The sequence below is a fragment of the Astatotilapia calliptera genome, chromosome 1, assembly GCF_900246225.1.
Source record: "Astatotilapia calliptera chromosome 1, fAstCal1.2, whole genome shotgun sequence".
In the NCBI taxonomy this organism is placed as follows: domain Eukaryota; kingdom Metazoa; phylum Chordata; class Actinopteri; order Cichliformes; family Cichlidae; genus Astatotilapia; species Astatotilapia calliptera.
In genome coordinates this window covers 14,729,820-14,751,511 of record NC_039302.1, presented here as the reverse complement: position 1 = coordinate 14,751,511, position 21,692 = coordinate 14,729,820, and the positions used below count along the sequence as shown (strand labels likewise).

At 42.1% G+C, this 21,692-nt stretch overlaps 1 protein-coding gene across 2 annotated transcripts; it reads right to left on the bottom strand.

Annotated features, from left to right (window-relative positions):
• Nucleotides 1–739: 739 nt before the first annotated feature.
• Nucleotides 740–19,893, bottom strand: tmem255b (transmembrane protein 255B). 2 transcript variants are annotated; one of them, XM_026165509.1, is made up of 10 exons: nt 19,396–19,893; nt 18,941–19,240; nt 18,147–18,289; nt 17,966–18,028; nt 5,375–5,464; nt 4,390–4,470; nt 3,492–3,577; nt 2,722–2,881; nt 2,304–2,450; nt 740–1,998 (listed from the first exon to the last, which is right to left on the bottom strand). In XM_026165509.1, exons 2-10 carry the CDS (start codon nt 19,002–19,004, stop codon nt 1,753–1,755), a joined length of 1,080 nt encoding a protein of 359 aa, XP_026021294.1. In that variant the 5' UTR covers nt 19,005–19,240; nt 19,396–19,893; the 3' UTR covers nt 740–1,752. The 2 variants fall into 2 exon arrangements, with proteins under 2 accessions (XP_026021294.1, XP_026021303.1); XM_026165518.1 differs by having other exon boundaries at nt 2,304–2,447.
• Between the last annotated feature and the right edge of the window lie 1,799 nt (nt 19,894–21,692).

The window sequence follows — 21,692 nt, the reverse complement described above, 5'->3', positions numbered from 1 at the left end:
AGAGGAGGTGGAGGTAACAGAGCTGAAGATGTAAAGGTTTTGATTGAAATGACCAGGAGGGACAGGAGTAGAAATGAGAAGACATGGTTATAATCGACAAGGGAGCTACCAGGCATGAGGAAAAGAGGAAGGAATAATACAAATAAAGGGACACTTTTGTCTGTGCTTTCAAACATTCGCAACTGAGGTTTAGTATCTTACCCATGGATACTTTGGCATGCAGACTGGAGTAGCCTGAGATCAATCCATGATCTCCTGATTGGAAGACAACCTGCTTTATCACATGAACATTCACCTGTAGCTAGTCTACTTCAAAGTAATCTTAAACATCTCTTTCAATTCTCCTGTTTGTAAGAAAATAGGTTTGGTGTTTTGTTTTTTTTTGTTTTGTTTTTTTTTAATATCATGTGATAAATTAAACAAAAACAACTAACTGCAGCCCACTACAAAATAGTCACTTGTGTTAAAATCTTTTAGTATTTTATACCTGGAAGAAACACTGATGCCTAACAGGCTGTGTCAGCTTTATTAGAGAGTTCCAATATAGTTTGTGGCTCCATTCAGAATCCACTCAGAAATTTATATTTGGGCCTCGAATATTAAAAACATGGGTTATTATGGCTAAACTACCTAAAGTGGAGCTGGGAATGACCACAGTAGGTTCACTCTACAGTTTAATAACAGCAGTCACTACAAGCAAATATATCACTGAAAAAAGCAGAACTACAGCGCAGCACACTGGGTTATGCAGAGCTGTGCTTTATTGCTTATGAATGTAACAAGATGATGAGACTATGAAGTTACACGGTCTGCCTTTGAGGTGAAAAAAACCTAACAGAAGCACTGAAAAAAAGTTCAACATTTTGGAAAAAATAAACTTATTTGCTTTTCCGATGAGTGAAGGCCAAAACAGGAAAACCTGAAACCCGTTTGCCTGGATTTGTTTGAAAAGTGGAGGACAGACATTACACAAAGTCTTTGAAGACCCGTTTTCAGACTCTCTGCCTTGGATATTACAGCAAATAAACGTATTTTTGTCAGTGTTGAACTCCTTCAAAGGTGAAGTTTTTTTCAATATAAAGCCCTTACTATGCATTTTTTACAGGTCCAGCAGTCCCATGCATCGATCACTAACTCAGAGGTCATATCGACTGTAAAGTGCACATTAAATGAATCACACAAACATAATTAAATAACAGCTACATGAACATAATTTACTCTCAGGAAAGCCCTTTGAACTGTACAGTATAATGAGACGATACACAGGACGACTTGCAACTTAGAACAGAAACCAGACCACAGTCAGTATTTAAACTCAGTTTGAAGCCCTCCAAAGGCCAGTCTTAGGCTTAAAAGAATCTTTGACATCTTGAGAAATTTTGCTTATTCACTTTCACTTCACAATTTTTGTCTTTTTTAAGAGAAAACTTGTTAATAATCGAGCAGATTCAGAGGTGCTGGTACTTTTCCCTCATTTCTGGTCTTTTTGCTGCCGTGCAGAGCTTCAGAGCTGTGTGGTACTGAGTGAATAAGCAAGTTTCCTTTGATGGCTACATATTAAAAGGACTCATGTCTACATATTAAACACTACATAACCATAAATCTCTGTCTGACTTCACTTGAAACCTATTAGACACACGTGAAACGCAGCATTTAAATCATTGAAATCTCTGTCTCTGAAATGTTTTGTGCTACAGTCAGTCTGACCAGGTGAAGGTGTTTGCAGCACGCTCTCCATATTTGTCTAAAGTCTCAGCAGGCGTAAGGTGGAGGTTTCTCAAAGGCGCTGTAGGAGGATGCATAGAGCACCGGAGCGTTGGGGGTCAGCATGTAGCCTCCTGGGTCCTGGGTGGCTCCCTGAGGCTGTGGCTGGGGGAGAACCTGAGAGGGCAGCTGGCTCTGGTTCTCCTCAGACGGGCAGGAGGAGGGGGAGGAGACAGGGCCTCCCCCAGGAGGGAGCATCTGGGGAGTAGCAGGTGCCTGGTGGTTGGTGTTATGCTGTGGGAGAGGAGGAGAAACAGGAAGTGGTTGGCTGCAAAGGCATGTGGAAGTTCAGCCAAAGAGATATCAAATATCAGCAAAGATCAGTCCTGAGCCATCGATCAGAAATACGTAACCAGTGCAAAACATCTGCTGCGACTCTGTTATGAGCTACAGCTGTGCTTTCAGCTCATGTGTAACAGGCATTAGTTCACTTCCATCACCAGCTGTTTTGATACTAGAGTGCTAGTAGGCAGGAATGTACACTCAGTAGCGAGTGCATCTCCCTGTATTTCACTCTTAGTTTTGGCCTCAGCTCCTACCTGCATGGATACTGGGTAGTTGGGGTAGGCGGGCAGAGCCTGCCCAGACGGACAGAAGTTGGGGTAGGTGAGCATGTGCTGGGTCGGGTTGTACAGGATGTGAGGTGCTGGCGTTGGGCTGGGAGCGATCTGAGGAGCAGGCTTCTGCTGGAGGAAAGGGTAAAACATGCTTTATGTAAAGAGATCACTAAAAACAAGCTGCTGTTAAAATAACCGGTTAACACACATTTACACAGATGCAGGAACACATCAGGAAGTTTAAACTGCTCAAAGTTGATGCGTTTATTTAACCAAATAAGCATGTAGCCAATCATAGCATGTGACTGCTTCTAAACTCTCTGAATTCAAAGTTTTGGGTTTCTGTTTTTTTTGGGAGGGAGTGGGGGCAGAGTGAGTTAAATCCTCTTGGACTCCTCACCACGATATCCTTGTACGCGCCGAGGATGGCGGCGGTGATGATGCCCAGGAACAAGCCGATCACGTTGAGCACCACCGAGGTCCACATCAGGCGGTACAGCTGGACCACATCCCAGCAGCCGCTGACCCCGGTGAACTCGTAGTAGTGTGAGGAGTACAGGCTGGAAGATAAGGACAAGTTGTGACATGGCAGGAAAATCGCAGGTGTAACTTATTTAAGTTCTGCTTTATGGCTCTTATTGTAGTTTCCATTTCACATCCCAGGCTGTTTTATCCCAAACCTTCCAGGATGGCAAGAAAACAAAGAGTCTCCTACACCATCCATCACTTTTTCTTGCTTTATTATTTCCAGACAGCCTTTTATCGGCTTATGACTGAGTGGTAACGCGGTCAAAGGCACAGGGAGAATGTTTTGAAAGCGCTTTCTCTTGTGTGTGTGTGTGTGTGTGTGTGTGTGTGTGTGTGTGTGTTAGGCTAAAATATCCAAGATTTAAGAGCTGGCTGTCATACAAGAAAGAGCTGAAATTTCCAGGGTTTCTCTGAGCTCTTTCTCATGTCTGGGATGCTATTTTCCTGCTGCTCTCTGGCCTCTATGTTATTATTAGAAGACTATAAGCTCATAACTGGAAAACAGAAAAAAAAGTGGTTGGCCGGTATTCTAACATGGCCTGCAGAAAAGCTCCTCTGAAACTAAACTGGAGAGAAATGGTTAATTAACACAAACCTGTGTTGTGTTATGGCCTGCAGACCTGCAGTTTGAGTTTGTCTCACCTCTCGCAGTTATACAGGTAGCAACAGTAGCAGGTGTTGCTCCTCACTTTCAGCTTGCATGACTTCTCAAAAGAGTGGCACATCACCTGCAGCTCCAGAGAGTGGATAAATTAGAGAGAGATGGGTTAGATGCAGATGCAGAAACCAGATAAACAAGAACTGCATGGACCAATAACCAAACACACACACACACAAAGTTGTCAACATATTGCTTCCACAGCATCTACGTTCTTTTTATTTGATTTGCAGAGGGAGACGGAAAGCTGTTGCTTTCAGTGAGCCAGTAAATCTGTGTAGTAACATCATTTGACCACTAGGCGTCACAGCACCCTTTGCAAAAGTTTAAACTGAGCATTAAAAGGTTTGTCAGAGCACACAATCAGTACTGTGGTATATTCTTTAAAGCAGAGGTGTCAAACATAAGGCTGGGGGGCTCAGAACAGGCCCAGCAAAGACTTTAATCTGGTCACTATTGGAAAATGTGAAAGTAGGCGTACATTTTTAATTGTATTTTTATAAGTTTGTCCTACTGAGGAAGACCTCCCCCACTTCCATTCATACTACACCAAAGTCATGTAGTAATAGATAAACATTTGAATTACAGATAAATGCTGTTTTTTCACTATCTGCTATAGGAATTTCACCACGTGTACACAGTAAAGTAAATAAAAAAATCAAGTAAATAAGAGCTATGAAAACATTTTTTACACATTTATTTGTGTTTTTTAAGCTCAGAGAGCTGTGCTGGGAGATTTCCTTCATTGCCTACAGCAGCGTTTATTTCTCATGTAGAAAAACTGAGGCGCACTCTTGAGATGACACTTTATTAAATGTGTATTTAAACTTCTTCACACTGACAGAAAGAGGGGCACAGGGTTTACACATATATCAGAATCACCTCAGTGTAGTAGCTGTCGTAGGCGTAGCCAGATCCACTGGGGTGAAAGTCACACATGCCCTTCTGCATACGCGTAATGTCCTGAAAAAGAGAGCCGTTACACATCCATCCTGATCACATCCTCCGCAACCCTGCTGCAGCGCACCGTCCGGTCTACCCGGTGCACAAAACCCACCTCGTTCAATAAAACCCTTACTGAACTTTATGCAACGTGAAGGCTAATAAAATCATTCTTACTGTCCAGAGCTTGACTGTGCAATAAATGTGACTTTTACAGTCATGAGATCACAAAATGAATATATCTGCAGAGGTCTGATAAGCACCCGGGGATCGATAACGGGGATGGGGTCCAGCTTTGAAACTCTCATTAGGAAGTAGAGGCTCCTTACACAAATAACTGCGAGAAATACTTTATAAAAGGGGATAATTCCCCTGTAAATGAATGGAATTTAAATGTGTTTTATTTGAAATTAAAATGTAATTAGGATGATCACAGTTGGTGAGGAAGAACATTTCTATTTAATGTAATTCTATGTAGTTACTTCTTTGTTTCCTATAAAAACCTGACTGGTTACTCTGTTGTTCTAGTGTTTCTACCTTTAAACAGGTGTAGGCAAATATAATTACAATGTAATTTCAAATAAAATACATTGAAATTACACCTTTAGTTGTGAAGTGTTACCAAAATGCACACAAGCTAAACTCTACACTCTGATTTAACCTGTGAGAGTGTTTGGTGATCACATCCCAGCTGATTTATTGTTGTCATCAAAGTTTCTGTGACACAAAGAATTTAATCAGGCCTGGTATCCTGAAAGTTTGACAGCTTTTCATGTCGCACAGCAGCTCGCTGCAGGGTGAGATTAGTTGGTCTACCTTGCACCCACACGTTTCTTGATCTGACCTTTTGATCTCAGCATGTGTGGTTAAACCCCGTCTGTGAGGATGCCTGCTTGAGTTTATGTCAAATAGAAGTGATACTTACAATAAAGTCTGAAGCAATTATCCCATCGACGATGGCACAGAAGCAGGCAACGATGACTCCGACACTGATGAAGATTATCGAGGACACCAGCTTAAAGAGAAGCGAAGGGAGGAAAGCACAGAGGAGAGTCACGAGACACGATTTAGTAAAACAGAAATAAGAAGTAAGTCAAAAACAAAACTATCAGAGCAGGTGCAGCTTGTGTTTTTGTGTTATTTGCATGCATGTATATCTAAATAAAAGCAAAAACAAGATTTTATAAACTCAACACACAGACACACACACACATATTTAAGCTTGGCATGTCTGCTGATTGACTGCAGGGCAATAAAGGCAATGTAGAGACTCTCGCTCTGCCAGCACAGAGGAGCTTTGTGGCTGATTTACAGGCGAAGAAGCAACACGCAGGACAGCGCAAGGTCAGTCCAATTCTCCCACACACGCAGACACACACACATATTCGTCTTCACATCTTTGTGAGGACATCAAATTGACATAATGCTTCCCCTAATTAACCATCAGAAAACAAAGCCGAATCCTAAACTCAAATTTGTACTTCTCAGACAAACTGAACAATGCAGCGCACACGTGGGTCTCCTATAAGGCTTCTTCTGTTAGATAAAATCATTGTCTAATATCACACACGCACACAGCCCAGCAGACCCAGCTGGCTGATCACAGATGTCTGATCATAAACTTTATCATCGAGCATTGGTTACTGTCTGTTCAATCGCTCCTCCAGGACTGAACCTCCTGCACAGAAACACAGTTTCTCTCTCTCTCTGGTAGTTGTAGTTTGAGACCAAAAAGCAAGAAAAAAATAAAAATATTTTTGTAGCTTATTATAATCTGGCATCAGTGGCTTACTGTTTTACAGAGGGCAACAAGTACAGACATAGATGGAAAAACAGTATATAAATGAATATAAAATATAGTTTGTGCAGTTCTAACAAGCTGGAAGTTGTTATGATCGCCGTCTTTTGTCTTCCAATTGTTCAGTTTTTGGTTAGTCGCACTTTAGAAGTCATCTTGTTGGCACAAAAATACTATTTATGCCTGTGAACATTTTTTTATAGATTCAGTTTAAGGAAATCAGAACAAACTGTGTGTTTTTATGACAGGCTGCTAGTAAAAACATGTCTAAAGACTATGTAAAAGGGGATCTTTGCTAGCTTGTCTGTTAGTTTGAAAAAGATTGAATTTGCATTTAGAAAATGACAGAAGAAAATGGAAACAGTTGGTGGGGGGACCACTTCTATAAAAACGGCCATTTCTTTGTTCACCCAGTTCAGGGTGAACACGCTAGCGTTAGCTTTAAAGCTGCTGAGACAACATTCATTGGGATGAACGTGCAAGCTGATCCAGAGGTTAGCTGATCACAATCGCAGCAGATTTATGAACTGAAAACTGAGGCTGGATCTAAATGAAGGAATCGTTAGAGGAGGAACCTTTCACAACCACAGAAACAAGTATGGGGTCTGTAACTTGGACCCTGTAGATCGTGATGGTCACAACAATCAGCTCCAGGTATTAAAACAGGATGTTGTTTTGTGTTCTTTCTTTTCCATAAATCATCAAACTCTTTTAGCAAAACAGGTTTGCGGATGATTACACTGTCCCGTTTATTTGGGGAAAAATGGATACGAAGGCATATTAATTCTGAGCTTTTCCTGAGCAAAGTGAAATAAGAGGCAGGCTGAGAATATAAGCTTTTCTGGGTGGGTTTTATCTGCCACTGGTCCAGACTCTCTGCTTCATTAGCGGTTTAAATGGCTCCGCTTTTATGGGCTGCAAGTGGGAGATGAGGCCAACGGCAGAGACAATAGAGCCTGACAACTGCATTACTTCACATTACCTTAGCACCAGCTGCCAGCGCATAAAATATCCATGCTACCCAAACCTCCCCTGATACTGAAAAATCAAATAGTGTAAAAGATTAAAGACACGCGGCATACTGTAGATGGTTTTCTACTCTCAGGAGCCGCTTTGGGGAAGAAACATTAAAAAGATGGGAAAGTAATTCAGTCGAATCCTTTTACTGACATGCAACTGTAAAGTATGAAGTAATTTACTTCATTACCGTATCTCTGAATTTAATCTGCTACATTTTAAAGCAGTTTTTTTTAAATTCTACATGAAAACAGTCAAAGGCGCGTCAAGCACCTCTGTAAGATTTATTCTGATAGTGCTCAGAACGTTGAGCCTTTTCTCTAATCCTCGTTCATTTACACAATGTTTGGGAAGAGCTGATCTACAGCGAGTGCAGAATTATTAGGCAAGTTGTATTTTTGAGGAATAATTTTATTATTGAACAACAACCATGTTCTCAATGAACCCAAAAAACTCATTAATATCAAAGCTGAATGTTTTTGGAAGTAGTTTTTAGTTTGTTGTTAGTTTTAGCTATTTTAGGGGGATATCTGTGTGTGCAGGTGACTATTACTGTGCATAATTATTAGGCAACTAAACAAAAAACAAATATATACCCATTTCAATTATTTATTTTTACCAGTGAAACCAATATAACATCTCCACATTCACAAATATACATTTCTGACATTCAAAAACAAAACAAAAACAAATCAGCGACCAATATAGCCACCTTTCTTTGCAAGGACACTCAAAAGCCTGCCATCCATGGATCCTGTCAGTGTTTTGATCTGTTCACCATCAACATTGCGTGCAGCAGCAACCACAGCCTCCCAGACACTGTTCAGAGAGGTGTACTGTTTTCCCTCCTTGTAAATCTCACATTTGATGATGGACCACAGGTTCTCAATGGGGTTCAGATCAGGTGAACAAGGAGGCCATGTCATTAGTTTTTCTTCTTTTATACCCTTTCTTGCCAGCCACGCTGTGGAGTACTTGGACGCGTGTGATGGAGCATTGTCCTGCATGAAAATCATGTTTTTCTTGAAGGATGCAGACTTCTTCCTCTACCACTGCTTGAAGAAGGTGTCTTCCAGAAACTGGCAGTAGGACTGGGAGTTGAGCTTGACTCCATCCTCAACCCGAAAAGGCCCCACAAGCTCATCTTTGATGATACCAGCCCAAACCAGTACTCCACCTCCACCTTGCTGGCGTCTGAGTCGGACTGGAGCTCTCTGCCCTTTACCAATCCAGCCACGGGCCCATCCATCTGGCCCATCAAGACTCACTCTCATTTCATCAGTCCATAAAACCTTAGAAAAACCAGTCTCGAGATATTTCTTGGCCCAGTCTTGACGTTTCAGCTTGTGTGTCTTGTTCAGTGGTGGTCGTCTTTCAGCCTTTCTTACCTTGGCCATGTCTCTGAGTATTGCACACCTTGTGCTTTTGGGCACTCCAGTGATGTTGCAGCTCTGAAATATGGCCAAACTGGTGGCAAGTGGCATCCTGGCAGCTGCACGCTTGACTTTTCTCAGTTCATGGGCAGTTATTTTGCGCCTTGGTTTTTCCACATGCTTCTTGCGACCCTGTTGACCATTTTGAATGAAACGCTTGATTGTTCGATGATCACGCTTCAGGAGCTTTGCAATTTTGAGACTGCTGCATCCCTCTGCAAGATATCTCACTATTTTTGACTTTTCTGAGCCTGTCAAGTCCTTCTTTTGACCCATTTTGCCAAAGGAAAGGACGTTGCCTAATAATTATGCACACCTGATATAGGGTGTTGATGCCATTAGACCACACCCCTTCTCATTACAGAGATGCACATCACCTAATATGCTTAATTGGTAGTAGGCTTTTGAGCCTATACAGCTTGGAGTAAGACAACATGCATGAAGAGGATGATGTGGACAAAATACTCATTTGCCTAATAATTCTGCACTCCCTGTACATTATCAACAGTACAGTTACTCTATAGAGTGAATACACTACCTGCCCAATCTCCGGTTCCACACCTTCTTTCACCTGATGGACATCAGTTATTTTTTCATTCATTCATTGCATAGCCACACACACACACACACACACACACACACACACACACACACACACACACACACACACACACACACAAAACTATGGTTTGTTACATCGAATGTGCATGGAGCTGGCTCCAGACGAGGATGCCTAGATTACTTGTTTTTGGGGGCAATCAACTTGGTCAGACTGGACTATTTGAAGAAATGAACAGGCTCAGTACAGCTGGAACTAAACCCAGTTAAATATTTAGCTATTGTTTATTCTAAGCTCACAGATTTAGCTAAATTAAACCACATCCCACTTTTAAAGAAAGTCAAATACGATCTAGCTAGATGGAAGTCACTACCCATATCACTCATGGGAAGGGTCGTTTCAATAAAAATAATGGTTTTGCCAAGAATCAGTCATTTATCCTCAATGATCCAGAGTAAACCTTCACCCTTTGGAAAGATGAAGCCCCATGTATTAGCTTAAAAACACTACAGAAGACCAAGGATAGAGGAGGACAAGGTCTGCCTAACTTTCACCACTTCATCTTAGCCAACAGGCTACAATACATCTCAGGACAGCATCATTGACAGCATGGTGGGAGTTTTAAAAAAAATGACTGAGTCTTTAAATGACTAGAAATCCCAGTCTCCAATTAATACAATACAAAATCACGAACAGAGTGCACTACACAGGTCGATGGATGTTCATGATGGGTTTTATGTCATCTAACACCTGCTCACGCTGTCAAGGGAAAACACCTGACAATTACATCCGTGCTCTTTGGTTCCGTCCACCTGTTCATGTTTTGGTGCTGGATATGTGAAACCCATCAAAGTGCTCCAGCCTCCCCTTCAGTTTGCTTTTCTGGCGACTTAGATGATGTCATTATGGAGATGAACACAGTCCGCCTTATGCATTTCTAAGAAGACCTCATGAACTGGAAAAATAAAAATAATCTTAGCATTAACCAATATAGAGGGGGTAAGGGCTTGGGGCGTCTGGAGGTTTGCTAGGTGTAGGTCCCCTCCATGCCTTCCTCAGGTCCTGGAGGGCGGGGCTGTGGCTTCCCACACCCACTGTTAGACACTTACATGGAGAAACCTCATGAACACAAGTGCTAACGTATACCGGTACCCAGACACACACTATCTTGGGCTGCTGCTGCCTCTAAAAATATCTTGTATTATTAGTACTGTGTGCTTCTCAGTAACAATGTCATTGTTATTTATGTTGGTTGTTGCCGTGGTTTCTCTGCTGTTTGAAGCAGATTCTCAGTGTTTTCTCTCTCTCATCTTCTTCTTCTCCTCTATTTTTCTCTCCCTGTCTTTCTATTAACTTTCCTTCCAGCTTCTCTTTCTTTCATATCCCCTGGTCTTGTCCATTGTGGTTGTAACAATCCAAAGTAAAAAATCCAAATAAAGTCCCAATAAAATAGAGCTATCAAGTGGACCATTATAGCGAATGCCATTATGCTCAACTTGTGAAAGTAAATCTGTTTGGCATTTTCTGGCCTTCTGATTGCTAAACTGCTGGACAGGACAGGGAAAAAAGAAGAAGAATGAAACACAGAGAGGAACCCCCCCCCCCCCCCCCCCCCCCCCACACACACACACACACACACACACACTAATAACATAAAATGAGGAATTTTACAACCTGGGTAAAGATACCTATCAGGTTATGTAAGCAAAGTCGCTGACCTCTGCAAGGACTTCCTCCCCTGCTCAGTGGTCCAGCGTGCTATCATGTCACCAGCTGAACACACTGCTATTAAGAAGCAATCGTCCCCCGGCCAGTTGGGTAAAATACGACCCTTTAAAGGCCCGCCGCTCCTCTCTCGGAAGCTGCAAGGTGACCATGAGGACGGCAGCGTGTGAGATACCGGCAGTGCCTATGGGAGAGGCCACCGGGGTAACGAACACGAGCCACGTGAAGCGTGTGGTCATAAAGAAACATTACAGGGTCTGAGGGCAGTGAAGCCTGTTATCACACTGGATGTGTGAGAGCAGATAGAAGTGGAGGGTTTTTTTACAGACAGATTTTCACGCTTCACAGTCCGTCACAAAGGACAAAATGAAACGTGGCTGGACGAGTCATTAACATTTGTAAAGCTTTATTCAACAAATAGACAGAGAGAGCTTTCCCTTTAGCTTACTTTGAATTAGATCACGAGGAAAAGGGATCAACAGTTGGACAGAAACGGGAGAGAAGACGCATAAAATGAACAGGGAAAGAAGGCACAGGTGAGGTCAGTCAGACACTAACAGGGGTGGGAAGATCAACCTTCAAAACTGGAAAACCGGAAAAGTATGTGCGTTTATTGCACCCAAAGTGTCAGACCTCCAACCAGGTGGCTTTTTGCCACATTTTTAAAGATGAGTCCGAAAAGGTCCTAATGTAGACTATAGCAGATTCTCAGCTACATAAATAAATAAAGACACACATGTTTATATTGTGTGAGCCTTTTATATTCACTTAGTGTTTTTTAATATTTGTTCTTTCTTTGCCTCATAGATATTCTGTAATTTGCTCGTCTCACTGCTGTTGTTTTATTGTTGTCTTTATTCTGTGATAAAGCAGTTAGCTGTGCATGTTTGATTTAGCTGTTTTTGCCCTTCCTCACAAAACCACAGACAGCTCTGTGTCCTTGTCTAATTTTCCAAATTTTGACATGGAAGTTTCAAAGTTTGCTAGAAACATTCCTCTGAGATTTTGGTCCATGTCAACATCTCAGCATCACAAAGTTGCTGCAAGTGTGTCAGCTGCACATCTATGATGGGAATCTCACATTCCACCACATCCTAAAGCTGCTCTATTGCAGCGGTCCCCAACCTTTTTTGTGCCACGGACCGGTTTATGCCTGACAATATTTTCACCGACCGGCCTTTGAGGTGTCGCGGATAAATACAACAAAATAAAACTAGTACTGGTACCGAAAAAAAGAAGATTTATTCATAACACACGTGAAAAGACCCAGGAAAACCGAGTTAACGATAAAAACGATAACAAAATAACGCTGAAAACCGATAAAACCCCTGAAAACCATACATTTCACACCTGAGTCTCAACTCTCGCGGCCCGGTACCAAACGACTCACAGACCGGTCCGAGGCCCGGGGGTTGAGGACCGCTGCTCTATTGGACCGAGATCTGGTGACTGTGGAGGCCATTTGAGTCCAGTGAACTCATTGTGATGTTCAAGAAATCAGTTTGAGCTAATGTGAGCTCTACAACACAGCGTGTTATCCTGGTGGAAGCAGAAGATGGGTACACTGTGCTCACAAAGGGATGGCCATGTCAGGTAGGCTGTAACGTTTAAGCAATGCTCATTTTGAGCTCAGGGGCCCAAAATGTGCCATGAAAATTTGCCCTAGCAGCCAGAACTGCTGATACGAGGCAGGGTGGATCCCTGCTTTCATGCTGTTTATGCAAAATTCTGACTTTTCCATCTGAATGTTGAAAAAGAAATTGAGACTCAGACAGACCAGGCAATTTTTTTCCAATCCTCTGTTGTCCAACTTTGGTGGGCCTTGTTCATTTTATCTGACAGGACCACCCAGTGTTGTCTGCTGCAGCTGTAGAACTTCACTAGGTCATCTTGATCATGTCTACATGCCTAAATGCTTTGAGTTTCTACCACGAGATTGGCTTAATAGATACTTGCATTAAAGAAAGTTAAGCAGGCATAGGTCTGTGTATTTTCTATATAATACTTTTTTGGTCACTTTTACCACTTATCATTTGTTGTTATTTTTATTTAGTATGTCAACCTCACCTGAGAATTCTAATGTGCATAAAAACTGCTATAAAATTTCATTTTAGCTGCTTTGATTTGGGTGGGCCTGATCTCTGATAACAACGAGACGGCCTACCTGAAGGAGATTAGGAATCTGGAGAACTGGTGCCAGAGGAACAACCTCCTTCTAAACGTCAGTAAGACAAAGGAGCTGATAGTGGACTTCAGCACTAAGCAGGAGAGGAACTACCAGACCCCCGTCATCAACGAGTGCCCAGTGGAGAGAGTGGACAGCTTCAAATACCTCGGAGTTCACATCACGCAGGACCTGTCATGGTCCTGTCACATCAACACCGTGGTGAAAAAGGCCCGACAGCGTCTCTACCACCTCAGACGCTTGAGAGACTTCCAACTGCCCTCCAAGGTGCTCAGGAACTTTTACTCGTGCACCATAGAGAGCATCCTGGCGGGAAACATCTTAACCTGGTTCGGGAACAGCACCATGCAGGACAGACGAGCTCTACAGAGGGTTGTGCGGTCAGCTGAGCGCACCATCCGCTCCGAGCTCCCTGACCTGCACTCAATCTACAGCAGGCGGTGCTGGACCAAGGCCAGGAAGATCGTGAAGGACCTCAGCCATCCCAACAACAGACTGTTCTCTCTGCTGAGGTCAGGAAAGCGATTCCGCTCCCTGAAGACCAACACAGAGAGACTGAGGAGGAGCTTCTTCCCGCAGGCGATACGGTCTCTCAATCACACCACCACACAGTACTGACCCACACATATGGTTCTTACACACACACTGGACTTTCTGGACATTGTTTTTGCACACATTGTTTTTTTGCACAACACTGGTCACTATATTCTTCATTTCCGGTTAATACTTGTACAGCTGCTGTTATTGTGTATATATTTATTTATATTTAGATTTCTTCATACATTCTTATATAGTTCTATATTGTGTATTTTGTTGTACAGTTATTTTATTTTCAACTTTAATTTATATATTTTATCTTATTCCTTCCCAGTTAAATTTACCCTTCATTCTAATTTGTGTTGTACAGTTATTTCATTTTTAACCTTAATTTATATTTTATTCCTTCTTAGTTAAATTTACCCTTTTTAATTTTTCATATTTATTTCCTATCTTATTCATAGCCTTTTCCTTTTTTTGTTTTCTTTAGGTCACGAGCAGTTGTCCAAGCATTTCACTACATATCGTACTGTGTATGACTGTGTACGTGACAAATAAAAATTTGAATTTGAATTTGAATTGATTTGATTTGATTTTACAAACCTTCATTCAAACAGGAAACTTCTGTTTGACTGCAGTAGATGAGCTTATCACTTCTCTTCAAACCACATCAAAATCTTCATCTGCTGTTGTATGAAGTCAAAGGACCAAAAGCGTTGGCCAACCCAGGAAGCGAGGCAGGCTCCGGTGCTCTCAGGTGTCCGCGGCATTGTGGCACAGTTAGTTGTTCTTTAATGAGCGGCCTCGCTCTGCGAGCCAGCTCTCGTGTTACAGGACAAGCCTCAGATGCAAGAGGGAAGAAGATACCTACGTGAGAGCCGTGCCACGTGTGCCTTATAAGAGACACCGTAGACCAGCGATCACACCATTAAAGTTTAAAGCACAGAGCTGGGAGTGATGCCAGAGAGACAGAGACGGCAGCTTTCGGTGTCTTTCCTGCTGTCCACACATTTAAATCCACACAGTCTGAGAACTGAAACAACGAGGACTGCAGATCTTTATAAAGATTTTAAAAGCAGGTTTATACTGGACCCTGTGGGCCGTAAACACACACACACACACACACACACACACACACACACACACACACACACACACAGATGCTACATTTCTTTACATATGTGAACAAGCACAAGGATATCTTGGTAGACCAGATCAGATACGATACACTGCAGAGCCAATGTGATCTGACCAGGTCCACGACACCTGGACAACACATGAAAAATTCACAGCACAGACACACAAACACACAGAAATTCAGGTGCAGTCATTCAGGGACAGGAAAAAAGAATCGATCTGTTTTAGGACACAGTTTACTTGAATCTAACTCACTTCCCTTTAGCACACGATCATTTGACAAATACGGCTGCTATAGCCAAACGTTTACCTGAGACCTGATGACCCGGAGGCCTAATTGAGTGCGTCATACACCCATTCACTCACTCACAAAGTCTGTTGGATCGTTTGCTTCTTGCTAAATTCATTGTTTGTTATACTACAGCGAGGGGGGCAGATTTCCTCACCTCCTATCTACAAAACCTTTATCTTTATTTGCACCCTGATTAGACAGGAGCTCCTTCACGCACCAGAAAAAACCAAAGAAATTAAATAAAAGGACACATCCAAACGCAGAAGCAATGTCTTTACAAAATCCGATGCCCTCATCTCAAATGCAGCTTTAATACACCCGTCATCAACCACGCCCGTACTCCTCCATTAATAAGAAAACCCTGTGTAATCAAATATTTGCTTTAGCTTCGACACCTTCTGTGGTTTGAAAACACCCTTATCATACCGAGTCTCTCAGAAACCAAACATGACAAAGGGTCATTTATCACCGTTGCCATTCAGTAATCTAGACCAGGATCCAATCAGCCTACATTCAGCTAGCTTTATCAACTTACGCACTTTTCCACACGCAGCACACTGAAATGTGAAATATTTTTATGCCTGTGGGGCCATAATTTCACGCCCCCGACTGGATTACAGTGCTTTAATCTTACAAGCACTTAGCTGAGCCCTCCTTCTCTTACCTCCACAACAACAGTGGCAACAACGCCAGCCGCTTATTTAGGCTCTAAAAAGATTTCAGAAGTCTAAGTCAGGCGTAAGGGTGGGGGCGAGATGTGCCGCCGTGAGAACATGCTGCAGCTCGTCCAGAGGTCTGGAAGGGAAAGCAAACAGGACGCCGTCGAGGAGGAAGGAGATGAAGGCATGAATGATTTTAGTTGCAATATTTGAAATCGATGGTTGATTGGAGATCAACAGGGGGTTAAAAAAAAGGCAGATTTGGAGATGAATTTGATTTTTGATGGTGAGGAGGAGAGGGTGGAGTCCAGAATGACACATGGGCTGCTGACCTCGGGAAAATGATGAGACGTCAAAGAGGAGGTCCGGCACTTTCCAGAGCAGGAACAGTTTAGTTTTCTTGCTGTTCAGTTTGAGGAGCCTCAGAGAGACTGAAGGCTGACAGTCACTACCAAGGCTCTGCTTTGAATTTAAATACTGAGGAATTCCCCTGTGAGGGTTACAGAGCTACAACATCCAGCATGCCAGCCCGAATAACCTCTGTTATCCAGCGAAGCAGCTGAGAAAACTAATCAGACCTCAGCTCGACAGCTGGATGAGCTGAGCGTTAAAATCAGGACAAACTTGCAGGTGAAAAACGAGGAGTGGTACCTCACTGATGTCACACACTTAGTCTCATGCTGGGTTTCATGTGCTGTGAATGTGATCCTGACCGGCCGACTTAAATGTCACAGCGCAGCTTCTGGTTGCTGCTGGTCTTGAGGCAGCGTTGGCCTTGTTGGCAGCCGACACAAACAGCTCAGCGCTGTGGCCATTTTTAAAACCTCCTAATTCACATTCGAAATCCACTTTATGTACTGTGGAGTTTTTCAGAAGCTCTAATCTTTCTGTAGACAGGCCTACCTGTAATCACCACTCCTGAATCATTTAACATGATCGTTTCTTTGAGCACAGAGAGCCACTGTGAGGATATAATACCTGTGTCCCTGCCTCAAATAAAGGGGCGCTGTCAGCAACTGACCAATACTAACCCAATTTCTCTTCTTGTCACTGAAGTCCAGAGAAAAATATATTCACTTCCTCTCACCGCAAATCCTGTCACGCACACTAACCCGGGCACAAGGACCGAGGATGCATTAGGCCTCCCGTGAGTAATCCGATTTGCTTCGTGCTCATAAGAGCAAATTCCCACAAAACAGTTTAGGGAATTTGTAAAGTTTGTAACATAATCCTTTAATTTGTGATGTATATATATCCTGTTTTCCAGGAACAAAGCCTCATTTTTGGAGGATGAGTGTGATGGAGATTAAAAAGCTGACAGAAATCGCACAAAAAAAAAGGCTTCAGTGCAGCTTCACCTGCTTCACCCACATGTCTGTGATGAAGCCATACCGGTGCAAACTAGCAGCATGTGACTGAAGCTGACCAACTTCACATTTTACATAACTGAGCCAGATGTTCCCATACACCGAATAAATCACTCATATGTAAGATATCACCTGAGAGCAAACCCCCCAACAAGGCTGTGGTGATGTAAACACACATTAACTGATGCTTCTGTTTGAGGGTAAATATATGTAGACATGCACCATAATTTTAAGTACACTTGCAGCTCCTCCTTATGCAAATAATTTGGTTGTAATCAGCCAGTGATGCAGAAAATCCTCCAAAAACCTGTGCTAGATATCATTTCTTGAAATAGAGGTGTGGTTTAGGAGGTGGGGCAGGTCGTGTGCTAATTAGGTAGGTTAGTGGTTTGATCCCTGGCTGCTACAGTGTGCATGGCAGAGTACCCTTGGGCAAGATACTGAACTCTGAGTTGCTCCTGATGCATTCACAGGGTGTGAATATTGGATAGAAAACACTTTGACTCTGTTTTTGTTGACCTGTCCAGTTTACCCTGCCTCTGGTAACCATGAATTGGACAAGGGGAAGAAAATGGATGGATGGATATTGGTCACTTCATCTGAGGGATTTTTTTTTATGGGAGTAAAAACTTATACCTATATCAAACCAGAAATGTTATAACCAGTCAGTTTATTTTTTAAAGTTTCTGATTATTTGAGGTCTGATTTAAGAATATGGAGGTCTACATGGAGACAAACAGGTGTTGGAGGACAAGAATAACTGAAATCATCATCCGTATTTGAATCTGACAAGAGGAGCACACTCACCATAGGTCTGCGGTTTTCCACCAGGTGGATGCCAACAATACCCAGAAATGCTCCGAAACTCAACTGCAGGGCACAGAAAGCAGAAACTGTGAGTATACACGTGAAGGGTCTGAGAGAGGAGCAGAAATGTCTGTTTCATGACTGAGAGCACGTTAACTGAGTAAAGGTGACCGCCACTCACTATTATGCCCGGGTATAGTCCAACGACCGGCACGTTGTCGGTGCGAGTGGCCGAGATCAGACCTACGGTCAGCACCAGCAGACCCAGAGTGAGCAGAGAGATGGTCACCCACAGAGCAGTTCTCCTCCGACGATGGTACTGAGCTGCAGGGTGACAGAAAACCTCTTTTACATTCAAACACACTCAGGAAACATCTTTCACCCAACTCGCCTGATTGTGATGGTTTAGACTGCTGACTGTTGCAATCATGCAGCTGAAATGCCTCATGTTAATGTCAAGGCACCTTCATTTGTCTCTTTATTATTGTAGGTTTATCATTTGCAGCACATCTCATTTTTGAGATGTTTTTCTTTAGAAGGACATGCTCAGGAAATTTTTATTACACAGAAGGAAAACAATGAATGAACAGTAAAGTGAAAATTAAATGACAGTGCAGTAAAGCAGGATTTAAAAAAAGGAAAAGCATAAAACTATGTGAGTAAATCTATTTTTTCCTGAACTTGTCTCACATAAAGTCCCTTTTATCTGAGAATTAAACTCTGCAGGAGTTATCCAACCTTTTCCTCAGATATTTAACTACACATAAACGCTTCCTGGACAAATAATCCTAGATGAATAAATAAGATTACATATATATATATATATATATATATATATATATATATATATATATATATATATATATATATATATATAAATCTAAAAGATAAAATAATATAAAAACCTTTAAGATAAAATAAATTAAAAGGTAACATTTTCAGGTCTGTTGACTGAGAAAGTGACTGTAGGTGTACCTGTTGGATCCAGAGGTTCAGGCGCAGTTTGCCGACTTATCTGCGGGGTTTCGGGCTGCTGCATGTTCACTCTGCGAGGATGGATCTGCCCTGAAACGAAGAGACAGATCAGGAGGATGGAGGCGATTCTCGCAGTGTTTTATTTCTCGACTTTTCTGTCTCTTTAAAACCGACTCCTCATCCCCTTCGAGGCTGCAGGTTCGCGCAGGTTTCTTGTTGTAATCCACTCAGTGTCCAGATGTGGGGTCTGATCACAGCTGACTGCCTCTGAGCTCACGAGGGCTCAACTTTACTTGAAGCCTTAAAAGGAGAGCGACACACAGAGAGAGAGAGGCCAATCAGCTTCCTGTATTCACCTCGGTGATCAATTATTCAGTTATTGATCTTACATAAGTCGATATATATCTCCGATTTGATTTATGCTGAAAGTAATTACACGATCAAACTTTACGCACGATGTGATGCAACAGAGGGTTTGATGTATGCTTGCTGAGTGTTGATGTTTGCAGACGGATGGATCACACCTGGTCGGGATGCAGCGCACTTGCTGTAGATGTAAAAGAAATATAGGACTGCAGCGCCCTCCGTCGGCTAAGATTGGAATTAGCAACACACCTATGAGGTGAGGACACGTCGTGGGATGTTCTGGAAATTGTTGCCCATCCTGTTTGCCTGTCGGTTAAATATAAATAAGCTCATATGTAGGACATTAAAATTAGATTTTTCATGAAGGTAAATATGTTCAAAGACTCAAACATTTTTTTCCAGCTTATTAAATTCAGAGCCTATCCCAGCTGCCATATGGCGAGAGAGGCGGGCTTCACCCTGAACGGTCGCCAGTCTCTCGCAGGGCTAACACAGGGAGACAGACACCCATTCACTCTCAAGAGTCACTTTAGAGTCACCAGTTAACATAACTCCACTAACTGCGTGTCTTTGGACCGTGGGAGGAAGCTGAGGTACCACAAATCAGACCTTTATCACTGTGTACTCTTTTTCATGTTAGGATATAATGTGCAGGTATTCGTTTTTTCCATTTGGTGCTTAAACTGTAGTGTGTAAAATAGTGTAAAACTATAACACTATCAATTCTTTACAATTTAAAGTCTCCAAAAGTTGATACTACTCAGATTTTTATTAGTCAGAAGTGACCGTTCTGATTTTGCTCATTCTCATAGTCAAAACTATATAATTGTTCATATCATTTTATTTGTTATTATTCAGACTCTTCATTATGTTGCTTAAATACATTTATCCACTGTTTCTAAGGACACATTTGGAGGTCACAACGCTTGAATTTTGCTCCTTCAGATTTCTAGATCTTACAATTTATTTTGCAACAACATTAATAAATTACTTGGAAACTTAGGTCTATAGACTGCTTAAGTTGAATACAAGTGGCTTAAAGGCGGTTTGATAAGTATCCCTACAGATCCAGATACATGATACTAGCAGGTGAGTAGTGGTACTGTGTGACTATCTGACATGGTTCATTTCACTGCTTTGAGGTAAAAGACGACTTTCCCCTCATAGGGGTCGTGGATGTTTTCGTAGCTGATCTTTTCAGACACCACTCTGCACTGGATCTTGGCTTCCTTCTCTCCGACCAGGCTGAACCGAACGGCCACCAGTGGGTTGACATAAGTAGGCTGTAAAAGAAAGAAAGAAAGAAGAAGAGGCAGAGTGTTGGTTCCTTACCCAAGTGCAACATAAGAACGAGGGTACCTGAACAGAAAAAAAAGTGCTTATGATGTGGCACCGAATCATCTCAAGACTCTTATGATAAAATAATGGTAGAGAACCTGCAACAGTATAAATAAAAAACTCCAACAATCCAACAATCATCAGTGAACAAGCACTCAACAAAGAGGATTGTGAATTCGGTGTCCATATCTGACATCCAGAGATCAAAGCAAATGAGACACGATGTTTCTAATTTTAGCACTTCTGTGCATGTGAACAAAGGGAGACACAAACATTCGTTTAAAGAGCGAGTTCTGGTCAAAGCACTGAAGATCAAAGTAGTTCCACCCAGAGTAAATGTCTGGCTGTGTTTTAGGGCCAAATACCATAACTGTAGTTTTGTTTGTATTTGGCTCATCCAGGCCATTATAGATGAAAATCCCAGGGTGTGATCTCCATAGCAAAATAAAACGCCTCTAGTGTTTTCCTATATTTAGCCTTTATTGGACAAAATGGTTGAGAATGGGCAGGAAATTTGGTCCAGGCTGAATTAAACCCAGGTCTCTGCAGCCTTTCAGCACATAGCCATGCTCTGCATCCTGTATGCTCCACTAATATGTTTCATCTTTGTTCTTCAGTTCAACTCATGTTATCAAATTAAGTAAGTAATGAGGTTAAGAAAGCACAGAGTGACCAGTTTCATTATTTCTGTGTATCAGGCTGGTGTTTCACCCTTTTTATGTATTTGTGCTAAAAGCAAATGAAGGTTACTGTACATGGAAGAAGCCTCCTGAATATTAGATCATTATCTGCTGTCTTACCTGTGCTAGATTTCCATAGTATGGGAAGTAGGAGGGATCCATGATTCCACCGTCTGGGAAATACTCTATTTTTGCCACACTGTCCTCTCCATCCTACATCCAAACAGAAACAGTTTTCTTTCATTGAAAGAAGATCTTGATTCATTTTGTGAATCTTTGTTAAACTGTGGCTGATGAGTTTAAAAGGCAGGAGATTAACAGACAGGAAGCGTGTGATGGAAAGAGCTGTGAAAGGTGGAAAATGTGTT